Source organism: Nicotiana sylvestris, chromosome 10 (assembly GCF_000393655.2).
Source record: "Nicotiana sylvestris chromosome 10, ASM39365v2, whole genome shotgun sequence".
In the NCBI taxonomy this organism is placed as follows: domain Eukaryota; kingdom Viridiplantae; phylum Streptophyta; class Magnoliopsida; order Solanales; family Solanaceae; genus Nicotiana; species Nicotiana sylvestris.
The window spans coordinates 50959279-50982755 of NC_091066.1; the positions used below are offsets into that span (position 1 = coordinate 50959279).

Below are 23477 nucleotides of genomic sequence, written 5' to 3' on the forward strand. Positions count from 1 at the left end.
CAGAATAGTAAACAATAATGTAATTAACAACAGTACGTATAATAAATAAAAACTGAAGTTTTTATATATTGTTTCACAGAAAACGATGAAGATTTTATGTTCTTCAAATCGTTTTCTCAATTTCAATACTGTGACGATGTTTTTATATCTTCAAATCAGAATAGTAAAATTTAGAAGGAGTAGAAAACCATACAGGTTTTAATCTCCACAAATAGAATACAGAATATAATAAATTAATTTCCTTAAGAAACACTAGTTTAACGAAATAAATTCTGAAAAACAGTATAGAAATAAATCGAGCCCGCTGAATGCACAATGTGTCCTTAAGGAAATTATTCCCCTCAAGTACCCGAGGTGTTAGAATATTATCCTCCCAAGATAGAACGATTTAACTCACCAACGTATTGGTACCAAAAACTCTGGTGAACAGCGAACCACTCAATGGTCGTAAAACACACTGAAAAATATTGTGCAGAAGAAGAAGAAGATAATCAGAAAATTTAGTAAGTAAAATTTTTGGGATTAAAGGCATATTTATAGACCATTTGGCACTGTTTCTGAAAAGGTTTGCAACCTTTTAAAACAACCATAGCTGTTGGAACATGTGGGAATATTGCAGAAAAACTAGAAAATGAATTTAAAATAATCCGAAAAAGAAAGCGTACCGTACTGGACCGAACCGGGTCGCGGGTCATGGGTTATTCCGGATTGAATTTTCGTTAATTAATTAAATGATTGAAAGGAATTTTATCCAAAAAGATTAATCAATCAATTGTTGACCAAATCCTAGCCGAGCGAGCGAGCGACGACGGCGTGAGGCTTGCCTTCTTCTTAACTCTTTAAGAGCTTGAAGAAGAGAAATTGTATATATACCCATCAAAAGTGTTTTCTTCCTCCAATATGGGACAATTTCCCTTTGCCAAGGAGGAAAACTCAAATAATTTATTTTTCCTCTTTTTTCCATTCACCCTCTTTAAGCTACACTAATGTATATGGTCAAAATCAGGTATGCCCGATTTCACGGGCTCGAGGGGTCACTTCAAGCCCGAGTTTAGGATGGATCGAGTTCAAGACCGATGGACTAAGTTTGGGCCTGACGACAGAATACGAGGCTCTAAGATCTAAGTGTTCGAGGAACGTCGAAGCCTAGTGTGACCGACCCCGAGATACTGCCGTTATGGGTTTGTAACAAAATGAGCAAAATTCTTGCCACGTCCCCAAGATCATGGCGTAAATTCCGGAATAGGTTTGTACGAGTTAGTACTAATCCGCACTAGGCGGTTAAACAACTGTCCCAATAAGATTCTTTACTGTAAATAGAAATGTACCTTATTTATGATTCCCCTATTATATAGAGGGGACCCCAATCATTTGTAACAATCATCAATCATTGACAAAGAATATACTTTCTTACTTTCTTGCTCATATTTTATCAGAATTGTTCTTTGACTTTGTTGTTCTTATTTTATTGTTCTTGACCTACCTCGAGGCCACCTTAGCTCGAGGTCGAGACTAGCTTGTACAATGGTTTACTTTCTTCTTTCATTTATACATTGATTTTTTGGTTATTAATTTGTATTGACCTAAATCACATATCTTTAAAATCATAAACAAGTTTAATTGTTACTCGTATTTTTGAGATAAACTGTTTGGCGCCCACCGTAGAGCTAAATATAATAGTGATTATATCGGTACTGATTCTAATAACACGCATTATTTTCACACTTGTTCTTGTCAGGAATTTTTTTCTCAGGTTAAAACATGTCAAACTCGCAAAACGCACCCGTACACATCAATTAGGGTCTTGGATTTCATGGGGAAAACAACAATGTAGGGGTCAGTGTACCACTGATTAACCCTGGGGAAGTGCCAAATGTGGAATCAGTCGATGTTAGTTCTCACATTGCTTTGAATACGGATTTAGGCGCAGACCCCAGAGAAAGTATACGCAGGGAAGCCCGATTTGGTGGCCAAGGAACACAGGGTATAGGAGATGGAGGAGTTAGCCTCAAAGTAATATTCGAGATGCTACAAGTTCAACATGTTGTGGTTTGCCTGCCTTGTCCCTTTTGGCAATTTCCTTTTCTCGAGATAGATTTTTGGCTCGGCCGTTGAGGAATTCCCGGAGATTGCCATTGTCGAGTAACCGGGCCACTTTCTCCCGGAGTTGATGGCAATCTTCGGTCCTTTGTCCGTGCGTGTTGTGAAATTCGCATACTAAATTGTAGTTTCTTTGCGAAAGATTTGATTGTACAGGTCTGGGCCATCTGGCGTCTCTGATTTTGCTGATGGCGAACACGATGTTCGATACATCGACATTGAAGTTGTATTCTGATAAGCGAGGCGCCTCTGTTGGCCCCGAGTTCCTATCAAATCCTGCTCTATTGATGAGTCCCCGAGGATTTTGTCCTCGGTCTATCCTTCGATGGTTGTGAGGCGGGTTGCGACTCAGAGCGTTCCTCCTGTCTTTGGTGTATGACTGATACCTTTCTTTGTTTGGCTTTGGTTCCTTCGTCGGAGGCTTGCTTGGGTATAATGAGCCCGAGGGAGCTCCCGGCTGGTCGTCTTCGGCCCTGATCTTCAACTGGTATCGGTTGTGGATGTCCGACCAGGTCACAGCAGGATACTCGATCAAATTCTGTTTTAACTATTTTAAAGCCACCGAGCTTCGTTCATTCAAACCTTGAGTGAAAGCATGCACTGCCCAGTCGTCAGAGACTGGTGGTAGCTCCATCCGTTCCATTTGGAAGAGAGATACGAGCTCTCGCACTATTTCGTTCTCTCTCTACTTGATTTTGAACACATCGGATTTCCTCATTGCTACTTTGATGGCACCAACATGTGCTTTTATGAAGGAGTCTGCTAGCATGAAAAATGAATCTATGGAGTTGGGAGCTAGGTTGTGATACCACATCATGGCCCCCTTCGAGAGTGTTTCCCCTAACTTCTTTAGTAAGACAGACTCGATCTTGTCATCCTTTATATCGTTGCCCTTCACTGCCCAAGTGTAGGCAGTAACGTGTTCATTAGGGTCTGAGGTCTCGTTGTACTTTGGGAGTTCTGGCATTCTGAACTTCTTTGGAATGGGGTTTCGGGGCCGCTTCCTCTGGGAACGGCCTTTGTATGAACTTCTTCGAATCCACGCCTTTCAGGACCGAGTGTGTGCCCAAAATTTGGTCGACCTTGGAGTTGTAGGTCTCGACCTTCTTATCGTTGGCTTCTATCATTTTCTCGCCCGATTTGATCCTTTTGGTGAATTCCTCGAGCATTTTTACGATGACAGGGTCGGATATCGACCCGTTGTTGCTCGATCTCTCCGGTACCTGTTCGGCTGGGAGAGCTGTCCCCGGCGCTACCGTGCTATGAGTCTTCTGGTGACTTTGCAGCTGAGCAATAGCTAGTCGTTGTGCCTGCAACATTTCAAAAATAACATGAAGGCTAACCTCACGTTCTTCCCTAGTTGGGGTTTTCTGAGCTTCTCGTGGATCTCCTTGACACATGCTCATGTCGGTATGCGAGCTTATATCGACCCGTTGGGCGTCGCGGAAGACCGCGTCCACGGGGGTTGGTTCTGGTGCATTCCCAGGGTTTTGGTGTAGCACACCAACACCCGGAATATCCACATCATTCTCTCTGTGGTCCTCGAGATTGTTGTTTTCGCCTCCATTCACTGAGTTAGACATATTGACCTGAAATTGAAGATCTTGGACAAGAAAAAGCATGAAAGATAACTTGCGTTATAGGACGAAACAAGCAAGAAAATAATCACTATTATTTTTAGCCCCACGGTTGGCGCCAAACTGTTTACCGTGAAAATGGTAATAACAATTAAATTTGTTGATGGGACTCTAAAAATACGTGATCTATTTTTATGCTAGTTTGTTAAGCAGTTGATGCTATGTATGTGAGACTTAGAAATGAAATGAGAGTTAAGGATAGGGCAATAATCTAACCGTTGGGCCAATTATCGGGGCCTCGAGCCTGTCGATTCGGGGCCTCGAGGCCGATTCCGGAGCTCGGCAGGGAGCTGTCGAGGGGGGTTAGAATACGGCTAATAGTTATAATAAAATTAACAGAGGCTCTTTATGGACAATGATAAGCAATAAATGATGAACAAATATGAAGATAATAAATGAAAGTAATAATATCAAGAGAATATGTTAGAGAACAAATAGAATGCTCTTGTATATTGCGTGTGGAGTTATTGAAGCAACAATGGTTACAAAGTGGCAAATACCCCCTTTATATAGGAGGAGAATCCCAACATAGTACAAAATACATTAATGACAAAGAAGTGGAGATGGAATAGCTAGAAGACATCCTGATTAAGGGCTAGGGTAGTCCTGTTAGTCCTAGCCACGTGCCTTGGGAACTCCCCATTTCTACCGCAGCTGAGGCCAACGTTGTTTCAAGATCGGGCATCGACGAACCTCGAGGGAAGAGGCTCGATCATAACCTTGTAGCCTCGAGACTTCGAGATGGTTTTCCGAAATGCCTCAAGAGATCGGGCTCTCCGATTTCACCGTATACAAAAGGGGTAAATGAATTATGTGCCAAAATAGAGTAAAAATTGGGTGTGAAAACTGACGTGGGTAAATTTTGCTATGATTAGATGGAATCTTGCAAATGGCAAGAAATGATTGGTTCTCTTTTCCCATTTTGAATTTCTTTCTTTTCTCTTTTTTTTCTTCTTTTTATTAAAGATAATTTAAAATCAAACCACTACACTAATATTTTAGACTAGAAAAGATAAGAAATAAGGAAAAATTATAAAATTACTAGTTTCATCACAATTAGAAAAAAACAACTTATTTTCTGTGATTTTTTCTGTTCTTTTGAAAAAATTAAAACTAAAACTAGTACTAAAATGTGAATCTTTTTGTGGGTTTCAATTTCATCAAATAAAACCAATTATAAATGAAGTAAAGGCTAAATATCAAGATTAAAAACAAAAAGAAATAATAAAATGCTAAAAGCTGTAAAAATTCTAGCTTGATAAAAAAATTAGGAGCTCACAGCTGGAATGATATGATCTTCCAAGATTGTATTTTATCAACTTTACAAATATCACGAAATGCACAAGGCTCCATATCTTTGCTCTTAATGCTTTGTAATTTGTATGCACATGAAACATGAAAATTGAAAAACATAAAATTTCAACAATTGATAGAGCTAGGATCAGCTATTTTGAGACTCAAGCAGGCATCTATAGCATCTCCAATAGTAAGGAAAATCCATCCTTTTCCTAGTTTCTCGAAACATTTTGCTGTCTTCATTTTGTTAATGACTCTTAACCTTGGGTTACCTATTGCTAACTGCAAAAAAGAAAGGAAAGAAAAACATCATGACCCTTAGTATAAACGGGTAATTGCACGTAATAAGTAGAATTAATAAACCTAAATTAATAAGGCACGTAACCTGTTACAAGATGTGGATTTAGGATTTGAATTTTATTGGTTCACAATAGTAATTCTACCACTTCCATTTCATTCACTAGGTTCAAAATCTATTATTTGTACATATTTAATGGTTTTTAAAAAATATATATACATAGTCTAAGCCACTTCCATAACTTGTTAATTGGATATGTCCCTGTCTTTTACAACTTGTTAAATTATAATGATAGTATAAGAATTTTTCTTTGTTTCAGTGTATATAAGATAAATCCTTGGTTGCCTTACTTGTATGGTTCGTGAAACCAGTTCTCTGTGCAGCTCTTCTAACACCGCTATTCCTGATGTATCCAAATTCATTACATCTGCGCGCAAACCAGTGAGTTCAAGATATTCTTAGTAGTTACAACAACTGAGGTAAAAAATAGAAAACAAGTATTTGGAAATTCTACTTGTGATGAAACTTACTGGACACATCTAGAACTAAAAAATGAACATTATCCTTAGTGTTTTCCTCACTATCATTTGCTTCTGTCACCAATTTCAGCATCCTGGAAATAAAAGAAGGTGAACCAGTAATTAGGCTTGAATTTTATTTCTTTCCTATTTCCTTAATTTCCACCTCCAATAATTATCTATACCTTTCTCTTATGGAAGTAGCATTTGCAAAACAAAGTGAACCAGAGTTGATTCGGATGATCAAGATGCCTGAAGTTGTAGTAGCTCCTGGATATTGAGTAATATCGCAGAAGGTGTCTGTCGTCCCAGGAAGTCTTCCTTGTACTTCTGTACTTGCTCGAATGGTATCGAGTATTATTCTAGCAAATGAGATGCTAACCTGCAATAGTATCAAATACTGTAGACAGTACTAACAAATACTACTTTCAATGAAGTGTTTGTGCTTTAATTTTCTAAGGATAATGTTTTTACTCTTTCAGTTTCTAGTTTACTTGTCTAGTTGATTCATAAAAGATACTCCATTTCATCTCAATATGAATTCGGATTCTTACATAACTGTGGATATGAAAACTGGAAAAAATATTAGTCTCTCCTAAATCAAGAAACCTTATTTAGTCAAAACTTCCCATGGTTCAAATGATATTTGGGCAAAGATAGATTTTTGCTTCTGACCTACATAGTATGAGATAAGTAGTACATGAATCTGACTACCTCATGCACAAAGCATATGCAATGTTGTAATCTTTAGTTACAAGTTGCAAAGAAAAAGACAGATGACCAGAGAGTTGACATGAGTCTTCTATTTTAAAAGGACAAGAGCCAATGATAGAGCCAAAATTCCATTATAGCACGGAACCCACAAATGACTCACAGGCTTGGCATTTCATGTGGTTTTATGTAATTATGTGAGTCACAAGATGTTTGCTTGAGGGGACAAGCTAAGTACATAATTTTTCTTTAATGCAAGTTGTATTCTTCTATGCTTATGAGTGAATGCATTCTTGTTTATAGTTTGACATGCTAAAAGCCTTGTGATACATTAAACTCAAGAGATAATATTTGAATTACCGCGACTAGAAGACCTATTTCCACAGATACAAAGAGGACTCCAAAGAAGGCACCAATGCAAACAAGGAAGTCCATCTTGTCCACTTTCCAGATATGATAAGCTTCATTTATGTCGATCAATCCAGGAAGCGCCGATAAGATAACCGATGCAAGGATAGCTAGTGGAGTGTAGTATAAAAGTTTGGTTAGCAATTCCAGGGATATGAAAACTGTGATAGCCATAACTATGTTTGAAACCACAGTTTCACATCCTGCACTGAAATTCACAGCTGTCCTTGAAAATGAACCTGTAACAATTATTAGCATAACTTATTACTATATCAGAATTTGTATGACAATATTCAAGATTTTGAACATAAAAAAGAATTGAGAGTTCACCAGTTGCTGTATAGCAAGAAGATAATGACCCCACAATGTTCATGAAACCCATGGCTACCATTTCTTTGTTCCCATCAAGATGATAGCCTTTCATTGAAGCGAAAGATCGGCCGACAGCAATGGCTTCCTGAGGAAAATTAAGAGCATTCCACTTTAAGAATCCTCCCAATTTAGTGACTTTTAGTAAACCAAAAGAGATAACAATGAGTATGATACTGACAGTTAGCGCCACGAGAGCGCATATTAGTCCAATTTTCGCCACTTCTCCAAGGTGTGCACCATTGAACTGTAATTGATGAACTGAACTTGGATTCAAACCCCCTTTAAAGTGTTTAACAATTTTGACTCCATGTCGATCGGCCTTCGTTAAATAAACCATTAAGGTGGATAATATCACTGATAACAAAGGAGCAATAGCCGGTAGCCAGAATAGTTTCTTATTCCTTTTTCCCTGCAGTATTTCAGGTGGTCAATAAATTAATGAATGAAGCAGGAAAAATCACCAAAATGAAAAATGAGTACACCTTATTACTTACAATAAATCTGGTTGCTAGAATGAAGATGAGGAATGAACAGCCAAGAACAAAATTAAGAGGAGACAACTGAAACAAGTCCAATAGAAATAACTTAGTAAGCACAGAAAAAGATGAGAAAACAGAAAAAGATTTCCCATTAGAAAAAAGTGCTTACTGTCTCGTTATGAAATGATGTGAAAACAGCTTTAAGTACAGACACCACATCAGTTTTTGTAGTAAAATGATTAATTCCTATGAGACCCTTTAATTGTTGAAGACCAATTACAATAGCTGCACCTCCCATAAATCCCACAATTGCAGCATGTGAAAGAAAATCCACAAGAAAACCCAATCTGCACATTACATCAAGATTAACACAAATAATCCAAAAGGAGAATCTAAAAGGGACAGAGCTAGTGGCGAAGCCAGTATTTTTATCAAGGGTGTCAAAATATAAAAATTAGATACATCGAAAAGTCAAAGGGAGTCAATGTATAGTAAATACACATAAAAAAAATTATCTAGCAATATAATGTAATTTTCCGGAAAAGGTTGAATATGGCTCTGCCACTAGACAGAGCCACTTGTAAAAGAAAACTACTAACCTTAATAGGCCAAATGCAGCTTGGAATGTACCAGCAAAGAAAGTGACAGTAAAAACAAGGCTTGTATAAGCAATAGGATCAACTGCAGGATCTACAATTTCGGTTATCATTGCAGAAAGCAGTAGGGATACAACAGCAACAGGACCAATAGCAAGCTCTCGCGAACTCCCCATAACAGCATATATCAATGGTGGAACAACACTAGTGTCTAAAATAATGAACATGAAAAGATATAAGCTAAAGAAACAAATCAAAAAGAGATGAATAAAAGTTAAAATTGGATTTGGAACTTACATAAGCCATATTGAGGAGCAAGGTTTGCAAGATTAGCATATCCTATACTCTGCAATAAGTTTTCTTTTTTAAATTCAACATTTCAAAAAGTCTTAGCAACATATATTCGTGTTAAATTGTGTGACCGTCTCATCTAAAAGTTTAAGTTGTTAGAAAGATGATCGCACAATTCAACATGGTATCAGAGCAAGTAAGGCTCACACGTGAGTGGACGTACTGAAAATATAATTAAGTAATTAAAAGTGTGTTCAATAATTGAAACCTAATATTTATTTGGTATACCTGAGGAATACAGAGACTGGCAAGAGTTAAGCCAGCCAATAAGTCATGCTTGAACATATTAGCTTTATAATTCCTTCCCCAACCAAGGATTGGAAACAAGCCTTGCAAGAATGAAAGGACAGCTCCACCTCCATATTGCTTTGAGTTTGAAGAAAAATTGTTCTTTTTTTGTGGCAAAACAGTTTCAGTAACTGAGTTGATGAGTTCATTGCAAAAACTTGGCGGGGCTGGAGAATTCAGCAGCCACTGAGTTCTCTGATTTCTTCCACTAACATCATCAGCATCAAGCTGCTGCAGCTCAATGCTGAAGCTCTCATTGGGCAATGAACACATTTTCTTTTTCTTGTTTTTTCAGGTTTAATTTTGAACTAAATGTTTTCGTATATCAAAAGTATGAACCATGTGCTCAATATTTATACATGTTCCAAACAAAGAGCCACGTGAGCCTTTGTACTGAAGAAGGCATTTACGTTATCACGTTAGTGCAAATAATTGCAATTAGTTTAACATTAATACTAGTAATTATTATCAGAATTATAATTCGTGGTATAAATGAAATGGTCTGTGATTAAATAATAGCAATTATGTGACAATAGCTTATTGTAATTATTATTAGTGCAAATAACAGCTATTTATTTCATTGTAGAGGCGGTATATACATATAATATATACTTAGGGGCGGACGTATAGCCTTCAGGCTATGGGTTCAATTGAACCCGTAACTTTCGACACAAAGTATAGGTCTATGTAAAAACTTGTTAAATCTTAACAAGTATTAGATTTGAACCCATAATTTTAATGGTACGATGAGTTCAATGCTAAAATTCTTAAAAGCTTAGCCCATTAAATTTAGGGAGAATTGCACATAAGTACAACTCATACGCACACATTACAACTGAGTAACCCAGTTATAATTTTGCAAATCTATAGCCCAAAGACAATAGGCCCAAATCCGAAAAATCCAGCATTTTTTGACGCAACCAGCAATTCTTGCAGTTAATGCTATTCAACATTCCTATTGTTGAGGAGAGTTTTTGTATTTATCTTCTACCAAAATCAGTGTTTTACTATTAACTTTATGAGACAATTAATAAAAATATATTTAAATACAAAAAGAGAAAGAAAGAAAAGAATTGGTAGCTTTTTTCCCCTTGGCCGAGGTAGAGAATTTGCTGGGTTTCAATTAAATAGTTATTAAATATATAGTATATGAATATAAAAGTAGAAGGATTCGATTAAATAATTAGCAAAATATACATTCAAATATAAAAGAACAAATAAAAATAAATTTGACAGCTTTTTGCCTTGTCAACGGTATAACAAATGGTAATTCCTTCTCATACACACAACATTGCTAGATTTTAATTTTTCTATTTTTTTTCCTTTAATGGTGCCACTAATAAAGTTTAACCCAAAATAGAGAATAAGTTAAAAACAATAAAGTAGGTTGTCCAGCTCGAGAAAAGGTAAGAAAACATAAAAAAATTGAATTTCGCATTTCTACATTCTTATACACTGGTATACACATAATTATACACACTTATACATATTTATACGACAATATATATACTTATATTTATAATGTTTAAACAATGTATTTACGTTGTACAATTATGCATAAACAACAATTGTAATACGTTTATAGAGAAAATATCTTTTAGAAGATAATGTATCGACTTGGTATAATAGTGTATAAGAGATGTTTACATACCCATATACATTATTATACAATATTATACAAATGAATCCTATCAATGGAGCTTCATGGGTTTTCTTATTCTTTCTTGAGCCTTTACTGAAATTTGACTTAATTCTAGCTCAAATATGCTCTAAATCACTTCAAATTTAAGCTTTGAATTCCTCTTGATGTTTCCAATCAATTAGAACAACGCCCAATCATGTTTTCAAGCAAACCCAATAACACCCATTTCAAAATTAATCTCAAATCTTAGATCTGAGTAGGCTTTCAAACCCAAAATCTCAAATATGGTTCAAACTTAAAGCTTTAGCCTTCAATGGAGTTTATTTTAACCAATCAAATTTTAGATTTGAGAAACTTGAGCTCCAATAATGGAGGTTTTATGATTATATACACTTGAACGAAGAGAATACTAAACCTAGTAGCAAGGATGAGAAGAATTCGTAACTTAACAACTTTAAACTTGTTCAAAGATCAGCTTCACTCTTGGAGTTGAAGTGCGCTTATATGATAAGGCAGAATACGCATAAAAGAGAGATATCAAGAAGCTTAGGTGTGTAATGGACTGTGGAGGAATTGAGTATTTAATAATGGGCTAAATGATGAAAAGATTCTTTTAGGTTATGTACAACCCGGGCCAAACAACATAAGAACTTCAAACCTGGGCCATTTTCAGTTAGGTTGTTGGGCCAAGTGACATGTGACATAATTCTTTCTTAAATGTAAATTCTGGATCCGCCGCTATATATAGTAATATTAACTTTAGTAAGGACTTCTATGCCATATAATGGCCGTAGACCTCCGAAAAAAGCGTGTCCTTGATTGACCTTTAAAGAAATCTCAAGAGAAATAAAAGATTTCGTTGATTCAATTAAATAATGTACTATACTGCGAGAAAAGTAATAAAAGTTATTTAATCATTAGGACTACTTAGATACATCAGATATCTCAACTCATTTTCTATCATCTTCCGTTAATAAATTCAGTTAATTCGCATATGAGCCTGCCTTTTAAGTTCATATTTTTTTGTTCTTTCTCTTTCCTCCCTTGTTCTAAAAGGGGAAATAAGAGGAAAGTGGGGAAGAAGATTCATCGCCAATAATATTGGATCTCTAATCTTCTTCAACCATTATCATGACAATCATCAGAACTTTCCCTTATATTTAAAAAACGAAAAGAAAGAGAGAATGTCAACTATTCCTGAAAAAAGAAAAGGTTAATCTTTATCCATAAACCTACTAAAGCTGTGAACCACAGAAAGTTAAATCGGCACTAAGCATTTAATTTTATGAACGGTTTGATATGCTGTACATTAATCCTCGTATTGTCAATTTTATTGATTTATCCTGAAATAATTTATTTTGGGATTATTATTCTATTATTTGTCAGATATAAGTTATTCTAGTACTATTTCTAATTCTGAAATAACTTATCCTATGATTAGTAACCAAACAAAGGAGTAAGACGGTACTAAATTTTTATCCCAGAATTATTTTTGCTATCCGTCGTACCAAACAATCCCTAAGTTAGTCACGTGTTAAAATAATCAATCAGAACAGCTACCATAAGTTGACTTCATTTTAATACATCAATCATGCAGGCAGTCAGTCCATACCTCAGCAAAACTTAGCCGCACCCCTATTATTATTTCGATAAAAAAAAAATATTCACGTTATTAAACTCTATCCATTATATTTAGTTTTACAATATTTTCTCTTAATTTTTCTTTGAGTAGTTGAGCATCCGAATCTTTATAATTAACCCCACATATCAATCCTACCCTAACTCCTAAGCAATCCATGAGCCCGTGACTCCTTCAATCCTATTTTCAATTGAATGTAAGTTTGAACGGAACAGTACTATGAAAAGTCAGGAAAATAATTTTATTTAACACTTACAATTAACTATCTGTTAAAAGATGCCTTTTTCCTGAGTTTTGTCCAAATCGAATGTCGTACTTCGTTTTTTAGTTTACAGCAAAGTAATTTTTTTAAATATATATTAATACTGAAGGAAACCTTGTGAAGGCACGGGATATAAGGTGCAGGTTGTCGATTTTGGACACATTCTCTCACTTCGATTCGAGTGCTGAGGGGTCATTTAATTGGAGGTACAAGATAAAATAAGTCAATCATAAATTTCTGTAGAAAATAAATACTATAGAGTGTTTGGTTGGAGGGATTAACAAAAATAGTTAATCCACGCAGTGTTTGGTGAACTATATTAGAAAAGATAATTATCTCCATTCTCCACATAACTAACACATCATCATTTGATTACCGTATTGAATATGTTTGTAGTAAGTTTGTGTCAATAATTTGTACATTATTTTATTCAAGATGAAACATGAAATAAGAGTATTGTTTACCCGTAAAACGGTATAGTTAAATTTGTATGTGGTTTATAGAAAAGCGAATCGATTGATCCCATATAATTAATAAATTAAATAAAATGCAAGATTTAGCGTTAAAATCGAAATAAAGCAACGAATAGCTTTGGTCCCGGGAGCGGAGCTTCCGAAGACAGTAACACAAGTATTAGTAGGCGAGAAATAAAGGATTATTGAGCTTTTGAATATTATATAATATAAGTTTGTCAGAAAATTTGTGTTCTTACAATGGCGGTTGAAATCACTATTTATAGTTGTACCTAGGGAACAAGATCCTATGATCAAACCCCTCTTAAATGACAATTATGGGGGCCATTGAAGAATGTGTAACGACAGGCTGTGAATGTCATAATTCTCTATAATTGTGTATTTAATGTTGCAGAATATTCTTCATTGAATGCTACCGGGTGGCAGATACTCATTTATCTTTATTAGCAATATTCCCTTCGGGGGCTTTCCAGTGTTAACTGAAGCTGTTGCCCCCGGTCTTGGTTTCCATCTGTCTCATTTTCCGTCTATCTCTAGTTCCGCGTGTCGCTCTACTATACGAGTATTTAATATGAACCGATTTTTACCCTATACAGATAGTGCCCCTGCTTTTCGGTGGCACATCCTTGTGCCATCGGGAAGTTGGTGAAGGTACCTTTCTCGGAGGAAAATTTTCTGATCTCATCTGAAAAGTTTCTAACGCTTCATTAGACGCACGTCTCCGCATTTAATGTCCCAAATACGTGTCACTCCACGATTTAGCAGTACTTTCGCCGGTTCTCAAGGTAATCATGACCACGATTTTAGCCGCCCATTCCTTTACTTATACGCCTCATCCTTCTTCTTTTACATTTCATAATTTTTCAAAACTCTCTCAACTTCTTTGCATCCAACTTTTCCCAGCTTTCACTCCTCTTTAATCTTCTCCTTCAAAGAACTCCTACTTTCATCTGCTAATCATGGCTTCCTCTTTCAAGAACTCCAGCTCTTCAAAAAATAAAGAAAACACCGATGTTGCTGCTCCTTCTACAGTGAGAACCATTATCCCCAGAAAGCTCAGTACAACCAAGGATTTTGAGGAGACATTTCCTTTAACTAACTCCTGCACATGGGCTGTTGGTGCGTACCCTTCTTCCATCCGTCCTTCAGTATTCCTGCTGTGAAGTAATGACGTCCAAATCCACCACTAAAAAGTAAATGGACAGAGTCGCATGCAATATAATTGACCCAACTATGAGTTGGGGTCGAATCCCACAGAGAACAATATGTAGGCTATTAGGCGTGTAAGAGAATTATCACTTATTATGCTAAGCCAAATACTTATAAAGGTTTTGAGAAAATGTTTATATCTAAATGCGAATATAAAAACTAACCTAGAAAGCAAGTAAAATGATCAATGGCTACAAGCATGGATGCATTGTGAATTACACTCAAGTAATGATCTAATGTATTTGACGATTTTACAAATATGAGCGAGTTTATGTTAATTAGCCTCGGGTAATAATTCTATATTAGCTTCTTCCAAAGACTAACAAGACTTCCTAATGGAATTATCTCTAAAACAATTAAAAGATTAAGCACACCCGATTATGGCTACAAGTAGCTAGTTCAATCATATCCCCAAGTAGAATCTATAAAGTGAGGATTAAAGTCTCAAGTTCTTGTTAATTAATCTTTTTCAACACCAAATTATCTTTCCCAAAATTAATTCAAAGTTAATGGGCGAGTTCTAGGGTTAGCTAATCCCTTTGGAAACATTAAAGAACAAGAATAATTAAAGAAACAATAACTTACTTCATAATAAATAAAAATTGTTCAATACAAACGCACAACAAGATATTTAATCCACACTTTAAATATGAATATTCTCATAAACAAGATTCAAGTGTTGAAAAAAATGCTATACACTTAGATATACAATACAAAGCAAGGAAATAAAGAAATGAACATAAATGGGTAAGAAATTCTCAACTAAAAGCTTCAAATCTTCAAAACCCAAGTGTGTATGCAAGAACCCTATCTCCAAAACTTGCCTTCTCTAGTCTAGGAACAGAAAAATAAGCCAAAGATATTTTACAAATGAGCTAGTTCGTGTATTAAAGGGTTTGGGGCCAAAAAATATGAAATGACAGAAGTGCCCAGAACTGAAGCACGATATTCGCAATTGCGAACCCAAGGATTACTATTGCAAATCACATTTGCGATCCTTATGTTCGCAATTGCGAACTTGACACTGTGCACTGGTTTTCGCATTTGCGATTGAGATCTTTGCATTTGCGAAGGTTGACTGTCTAGTTTGACTTCGCATTTGCGATTCTTCTGTCGCAATTGTGACCTCTGCTGTCTTCGCATTTGCCACATTGATGTCGCAATTGCAACATCTGAGGCCATTTTCCAGATTTCTTCTTTTCAAAGTCTTTTTGACTCGTTTTCACTTGGTTTCTTCATGATCACTTCTAAATCAGAGAGAACCTATAAAATAGAAGTATATAACATTAAACACATGATTTTATCACTCAAACATAGCAAAAATCTAGGCTTAAAGACAAGAGAAGTTGGTAAAATACCAACTTATCATGAAGGAAGATTGTGGCTGCCATTATTTGAACATCATCACTCCCGATCTGGTGGAACGAGTAAGTTTCCCCAAGAAGGGTTTTATTATATGTATCCCTTCACTTTGCGCCCATTCTCATTGAGCGGCGGACTTAACTCTGTAATCTTGGAGTTTTGCTTCCACTATCAAGTCTTCTTGACACAGGTGGGCCCTTCTGTGTGGTGGACGGTAGCCTATCTTCGGCCGCTATGCCATGAGACGGGGGAAGAGCTCTCTCTAGCTCGACTGATGAACCTTTATTCCCCCAAGAGTTTCCGTTGGGGAATGATAAACTTTAGCAAATGTGGTCACCATGCTTTGCTCACCAGCATGGATGATGACAATGACCGTGAATATATGGAGTGGTTCATTTTAATTGCTACCAAAGATATCATCCCGGCCACAACTCCATCTTTTCCCGAGTCATGAAATTGTACACGTAAGTTCAATGTCCGTTTTTTTCCTGATTAAAGGTTGTTCCATGCTTTTACTGATCTTTCTCTTTTCCTTATTCAACAACTCAGAGGACACCACTAAGGGATGAAGGCTTGGACCAGTAGGTCCAGAATATTTTAGAAATCCTACACCTGAGACCCGTTGGTGGAAAGAACTGGCCCTTAAATACGGATGGAAGGCCAAAATTCATGGTAAGTTGATTCTCGAACTTATCTTGTTTTTATAACATATATAAGAGAACTGGCTAACTTTTCTTTTGTTGAATTCAGTTCTTCCACAAGGCTCTGTTACCGTCCGTGAGGAGGATGTTTTGGCTGATCCCGCCAATACGACGAGGTTGATGCACGAGGCCTTCACCTGAACGGGTGTCTTCGGATGTACTTCTGGTGCAGGTGGTTCCTCTCGGAGTCCCTATCTAGAGAACAAGCAACAAAAAAGGCGATATTCCTCTACGGTTGAGGGTAAAAATAAAAGGGTGAAGAACACTGTGCCCGAGCTTGCCGCATCCACTTTAGTGATCGATGATGATGGGGGAGCCAGTGATGAAGGGGCTTCCCTATAGAGGAGACGACAATCTTCATCAGCTCAATAGAAAGCTCAATTTGCTGAGCTAATAGCACTAACTGACGCCCGAGCGCTCTGGGGAGAGTATGATATGGTAGAATATTCCAACTCTCGCTTTTGAGCCCGAGTCACTGCTCCCGATACAGTGAGGCTGGGTACTGGGAATCTTCCGTCTTTGGTTGATGAGCAACCAATAACTAGCACTGCTTTTGCCGCAACTTCTTCTCAACCCACAACACCATCAACTTCATCTCCTTCTTCACCAATCATGTCTTCTCCACCAGTAACTGCTGCATCATCTCCACCGGCCGCAAACACCCAAGAGAAGGATGTCCCTATTCTCCAGTTCCCAGTCCATGGAAATTTAGGGCATAATTATTCTCCCCCTCCGAATCCTCAGAAGAGGAGGAGCATTTCCCTCTCGGTCTCTACCGGGTGCCATCTGCTGTCCCGACCAGTGGAACTTGCTAATTATCTTAAGCATCTGGCTTCAGATAAATATTAGAATAAAATACATTCTCTATCGGGAGAGTGTATGATAAACAATTCCATGCACAACACAACAAAGATACGATGTTTGTTCCCTTTAGTGTTTCTTCTAGCTTTGTCATGACAGGATTTTTGATTTGAATTTTGCTTTGCGGGCTAACTTTATTGCATACGAGGGCCTTCAAAAGTTGATCCTTGATAAATAGAAACTCACATCCGAGCGGGATCAACTGTTGGTCGAGCGGGATGAAATTGCTGCTCGCCTTCTGGCACTAGAAGCACAAGCTGCCAAGGCCGTTGAGTTGGAGGCTTAGTTGTAGCAAAGTGAGAAAGAGGTGGTGACCCTCAGCCAAGTGGCCGCGCTATTAAGGGTACAATTTCAAGAGGCCAAGGCAAAGTGGTCCGAGGTCCAAAACATTGTTATTACTGCTGCGGACCGCGAGGCTGCCTCTACTGAAAGATTAAATAATTTGGAGGCAGCCTTGAACTCCAAAGTTGAAGATGTTGCTGCTACTGAAGAGAAGCATGACCGGGAGTCATAAATAATTCATAGAGCAATAAAGTTTATAACTCCACTTTTCGTGACCTTGACGTTAGCCTTCAGGCTGCTAAATCCAAGCGGAATAACCTTTCGATCGAGGTTGCCTAGCTTAAGGAAGAACTTTAGTGCCGAGCAACTTTCCTTATTGTTGAAAAAATATATTCTATGTATAACATGAGGAGAAAAACCTTGGAAGAGGCTAAAGCGGGAGTCATTAACTTTGATGCCGAGATCGCCAAGGCCCATGAGCTGGAGTCAACTGCCCGACGGGGTCTCCCGGTCCAACCTGATGCGATTGACTCTTCTGGTTCCGATTTTGAGTTCTCGGGAACTGAGGAAGAACTTGAATGGGAGGATGATGAAGGTTAAGCTCTCGAGCCTGCGACAGATCCACCTACTATTCCTGGGGGCGCAGATGCTTCTCCTCCCCCGAGTTCTGGGGATGCAATAGTTTAGCTTTTTTGCTTTCTTTCCTTTTTGTTTTTAACTTCATACTTTTGTACTTGTGTTGCTTGGCATTATTTTTATATAAAAGTGCCTTTTCATCTAAGTATTGCGCAAAATTTTTCTCTTTGCGTCTAGTTATGCAAGGTTTCAGGTGTGTTTTTTCCCCGATAGTATTTGGATCCCGGGCATGAATTCTTTCGGAACTAATCCTTTATTGTGAGGCTTTTATAAGAGAGGGCCCTCTTATGTTTACGATGCTCTTGAAGAGAGAATCTCATGTTCATTCCAACACTAGCATTTCAAGTACTCGATTAACTTTCAAATGATAAAATTAATTCATCGTTCGGACAAGAAACAAGATAAAAATAAAAGGATTTTACTTTATTCCTTTTGTTGCACCCTATTTTTCACTAGTCAAGACAGGATTCAACTTGTGGTTTCTCTATTGTTGATGAAAGAGAGTCACCACCTAATATTTAAAGGCATACTAGGGTACCTATTTAATTACTAAGTTGTGTTCATTATAGGTCTGCGAACCAATACGATTATAGGAAAGGGTTTTTGTTCTTTTAAGAGGAAGGTTTTAAGCACTCCTTAAAATCTACCTGAGGTAGCTCCATACGACTTAGACTAATTTTAAGGAATCAATTATTTATACTATGCTTAATTATTACTAAGACATGGTTTACTATATACCAAAGGGAATGTATATGTGTAAGACTTAACAAGAGTGTGGGATTATAAAAGAGTTATTGAAGGTTAAGCGAGTTTTGAAAGTGGTCTATATTTTAAGGCTTGTAATTATTAAGTTGAGAAAGTGATTACCTTGAAGAACAAATGCTTGTACAATTTTAGAAGATGTACACAAGAAAAAGCGATTCTATATGTACCTCGATTTTTCTTAAAATTCCGAAGAAGGGGAGTCTTTGAAAATTAATTTGGGTGATCGTTTCGTTATTGCTTTTCATGAAAATCTGGTTTCATTCCTTGTTAGAAAAAACCAATGATTCAATTTTAATTTCTCTTTGCAACTTGGTTGTTGTTTGATTATGGGCCTGAGCTTCACAAAATCTTCAAGAAAGGTGAGTATACAAGATGAGCAAATGATAATTTACAGGGGCGAAGATTAATTACCAATTAATTCCTCTTAATTGTTACATTAGTTAGACTTTGCCTATATTTCTTGTAGTATAAAGTACGAAGATAAAGCACATGATCTAATATATGAGTGTTGAATACATGATAATGAAATACAATAAGCCAACAAAGGTAGTAAGCAAAAGTAATGAAAGTAGTAAGCCAAGCTATGGAAATAATGAGCAGTAACGAAAGAAGTAAGGGAGAGAAGACTGGACTCTGATGATTGGGCCTTAATAAGGTAGACCCAACAATTGAGAGGCGCGACTATAGCGATTGGACTCTTCATGAAATGCAGCAAGACTGGTTTGGGTCTGAGTTCCTTAGGAACTCAGCAGGCCCAAATGTATACATGCCCAAAAAGGATAAAAGAAGGTAAGTATTCCCACATTCTCAACATATTCAAATATACATGATAAGTATATAGACAGATAATTGAAACAACGAATAATCAATTATGTGGGAAATTATATTAATGTGGTGGTTTTACTTAGCACATAACTCACATTGAAAACCTTTCGTTGTCATTAAACATTAAACCCCCAAAGAACTAAATGTGTCAATGAATTAAGGGCTAAGGAGAAAATTCCACTCAAGGTCGATGCTTCCTTTGAATCCATACCCCACTTGTGGGATTACACTGGGTCGTTGTTGTTATTGTCGATGCTTCCTTTGAATCCCCCGATACTTCAAAGTTCCCAAGACTCAAGGCCCAGGGCAATGCTTGTGCCGGGAGGGCAGCCCAACCTAGAGTCGAACTCCACTCCCAAATACCCTTAAACACTAACAACATATTTTCCTTACAGGTTTAAATGCCAACGAGGCCCTTTCAATGTAAACTAAATGCTATAGCATAGCCTACCACAAAATATATACTTTCCCTCATAACATAAGAATATATAGTATATACTGGATTACCAAACAAACATATTTCACATGAATTCTAAAGATATGATTCTGAAACACATATATGTGAGCATTATAAGCATATTACAAAGGTATAAACTTAGGGCAGAGTAATATTCCAAGAAAGGAAAAGCTATACAACAACAACTCAGTATATACATAAGTTTCTTGAGTGTGGCAAACCTAGTGTGAGCTGATTGGTTTTTCTTTCAGCACATCCATAGGTTGATATTACTATCTTAACACTTTTAAAGTGAGCCAACAATGAAAATTCAGGCAACATAGTCATGACTTAATCATTTACAAAGGTTGTCAAAGACATCTAGGACATGATCAAGCCTTTCAATAGGTATGCAAGTTTATAGATTGTAACATGGAATCCCTAAGGTTTTCTACAGAATCATGCTCCTAATAGTGTTTGTTTATCGCGAAAATGATAATAACAATTAGATTTGATTTTGTGGTTTTAAAAATACGTGATCTATTTTTATGCTAATTGTTAGGCAATGGATGCTAAGTAAAAGACTTGAAAACAAGGTAATAGCTTGAAAACAATGTGATAACCAAACCAAATGGCTAATAATCACGACCTTGAGCTTGCGTATTCGGGGCCTCGAGGTCGAGTCGGATGTCCTGTTGAGGATAGTCGATGGAGGATTAATAGTTATGATGGCCTTGATAGAAGCCTTTTATGACCAATAATGAGCAATAAATGAATAACAATAAATAGAACACTATAAGTATAAGCAATAAATATAGGTAGTGAAATCAAGAGAATATGTTGAGTTAGAGAGCAGAGAGAATGTTGTTGTGTATTCAATATTGTGTATCAGATCCTTTACAAAATAACAAGGGTCCCCTTTATATATGAGGGAGAATCCCAATATAGTACAAATGCATTAATTACAAAGATACATGGTTGGTACAACTATTTAATGCCACGGTATGGGCTTGAACTAGCCAAATAGAGTAGGTCAGCTTTAGTCTTATGCCTTGGGAGCTTCCCACTTTTTCACCATAACTATCGATCTACACAGCCCCAAGGTTGGGCGTCGATAACCCCTCGGGTGTTAATCTTGACCATAATCTCGAGCCTATGGAAACGTTCTTATGAAGCGTCGTAATGACCGAAAATTGGACCCTTCGATTTTACCGCATACAAATAGTCCCCGCATTTCATATAGTGAAACGATAAGAAATGACTTTGATATCCATCTCTTCGAACTTCCCGCGATGATGTCATACTTATGATGTAAGCCTTTGTGATAACTGAGGCGTCCCGTCAGTTCATCTTTCCAGAATTATTCAATGCACTGTCGGTTTATATTCTCCAAAGTGATAATATCGCCTCCGGTCCATTTCCCAAAAACGCAATGATTGCGTATGTCAGTACGTCTTTCAAAGACATCGATTGTGCAATCAGTTACGCTGCCGCCCTTTCTATAAATGGAAGCCTTCTTGAACCCAAACTTCATTCAAACGTTCTTCAATAGCCTTTTACACCCTTTCTTCTCTTCATCCTTATCCATTGTTATTTCCCATATTTGAGTCCCATGGTCTTAAGGTCTCATGGCAGTGTTCTCATCAGTTATGCTATGGCCTTTTCCCAGAGCTTTTCCCTACCGAGTGGGATTGTACTGATTTGTTATTGTTGTTGTTGTCCTGAAGCAATGAGAGAGAAATCTCAAATTATCTTCGCATTAAAGGATATGCGGACTACGAACTTCTACTCATATCCCCTAATTACCCGGTGCGGCGCCTTGCTCCTTTTGCTTTTCATGGAGTGAGGTGGTGCCATCTACTACTTGTTGCATCCCACACCGGTGCAACGTCTCAAGAAGTGGATTCACAATAGTAGTGCTGGCGAGACCCATACTCGCTAGAGTTTTCACCCAACCATTTCTTCATCTTTTTCTGCTTCTTCTTCATCTTTTTCTTCTTCTTCCTCATCATTTTCTGCTTCTTCTTCAATGTTGAAGATACCCTTTGAAAGACCAAGATGAGTCCCCCGAAGAAATGGTTCTCGAAGATACTGCCCCCGAAGATGTACACCCGAGAGCAGATTAGGATTGTAGCTGTTATATATGTTTTTTTGCTTCTTTGTTTCTGTGTAAGGACCCCTCATGGGCTTTTGTAAACATATGTAAGGACCCCTCGTGGGCTTTTGTAATAATGATTTATTAGTGCAAAGATGTTTCTTCGATTTGTCTCTGATTTATGTTGGATTCCTTTTTATTTGCATTTGTGAAGAATCTGAGCATGTGACACTCCCGATTGGACCGAATACCGGACTCGAGTGTAGGTATTCCCTAGGTTCTTGATTGGTCAATATGATTTTCCCTGAAAGCCTTTTCCATCTGTCGGACCAAGTCCAGGTCAACCCGGACAAACTTAGACTACCGAAGCTGGAGATTTTTAATCGAGTGAGAATAGGGCCTCGATTTTTAGAACAAACTTAGCTCCATTTAGACCTTGTTGGTAGTCTTCGAGGGAGAATTTTCACAAACGCCTGAGAATAAAGATAGCCCTAGGATTTTCATAGACAATCCCCGAGTGAGATTTAGCCCAAGTTCCGGTGGCCTAAAAAACATGGTTTGAACTTAGAGTGAAGGTAACCCTAAGGCTTCATCAGTAATTCTTGAGTGTGAACTGGCTCGAGCTCAGGTAGCTCGAGGGCCAAGGGATCAGGTGAATGACCCCGCAGTCGTAATAGTAGAAATCCTCAAGGCAGGATACCGCCTCGAGGTGGGCTTACATATGAGTAGCTCTTTAGAGCTTATCTTACGTTTTGACAGGGATCCTTGAGATCGAGTACCATCTCGAGACTCATAGTGATATTAATGGCTCCTTAGAGCCTATCTTCTTTTTGATGGAGGTCCTCGAGATTGGGTACCATCTCGAGGCTCGTATTGATATTGATGGCTCCTTAGAGCCTTTCTTCTTTTTTGACGGAGGTCCTCGAGATCGGGTATTATCTCGAGGCTTGTAATGATATTGATGGCTCCTTAGAGCCTTTCTTCTTTTCTGACGGAGGTCCTCGAGATCGGGTACCATCTCGAGAATTGTAATGATATTGATGGCTCCTTAGAGCCTTTCTTCTTTTTTGATGGAGGTCCTCGAGATCGGGTACCATCTAGAGGCTTGTGGTGATATTGATGGCTCCTTAGAGCCTTTCTTCTTTTTTGACGGAGGTCCTCGAGATCGGGTACCATCTCGAGGCTAGGTTGATGCGGGGGTCTTTGATCCTAAAACATCGTATGGAAGCGTAAAT

At 37.5% G+C, this 23477-nt stretch overlaps 1 protein-coding gene across 1 annotated transcript; it reads right to left on the bottom strand.

Moving 5' to 3' along the window:
- Positions 1-4977: 4977 nt before the first annotated feature.
- On the bottom strand, positions 4978-9385 carry LOC104230277 (low affinity sulfate transporter 3-like). Its single transcript, XM_009783045.2, has 12 exons — positions 8995-9385; positions 8713-8761; positions 8419-8626; positions 7989-8166; positions 7835-7900; positions 7519-7749; positions 7299-7425; positions 6921-7207; positions 6035-6231; positions 5862-5944; positions 5682-5758; positions 4978-5315 (listed from the first exon to the last, which is right to left on the bottom strand). The coding sequence occupies exons 1-12, from the start codon at positions 9325-9327 to the stop codon at positions 5157-5159; spliced, it is 1995 nt and encodes a 664-aa protein (XP_009781347.1). The 5' UTR covers positions 9328-9385; the 3' UTR covers positions 4978-5156.
- Between the last annotated feature and the right edge of the window lie 14092 nt (positions 9386-23477).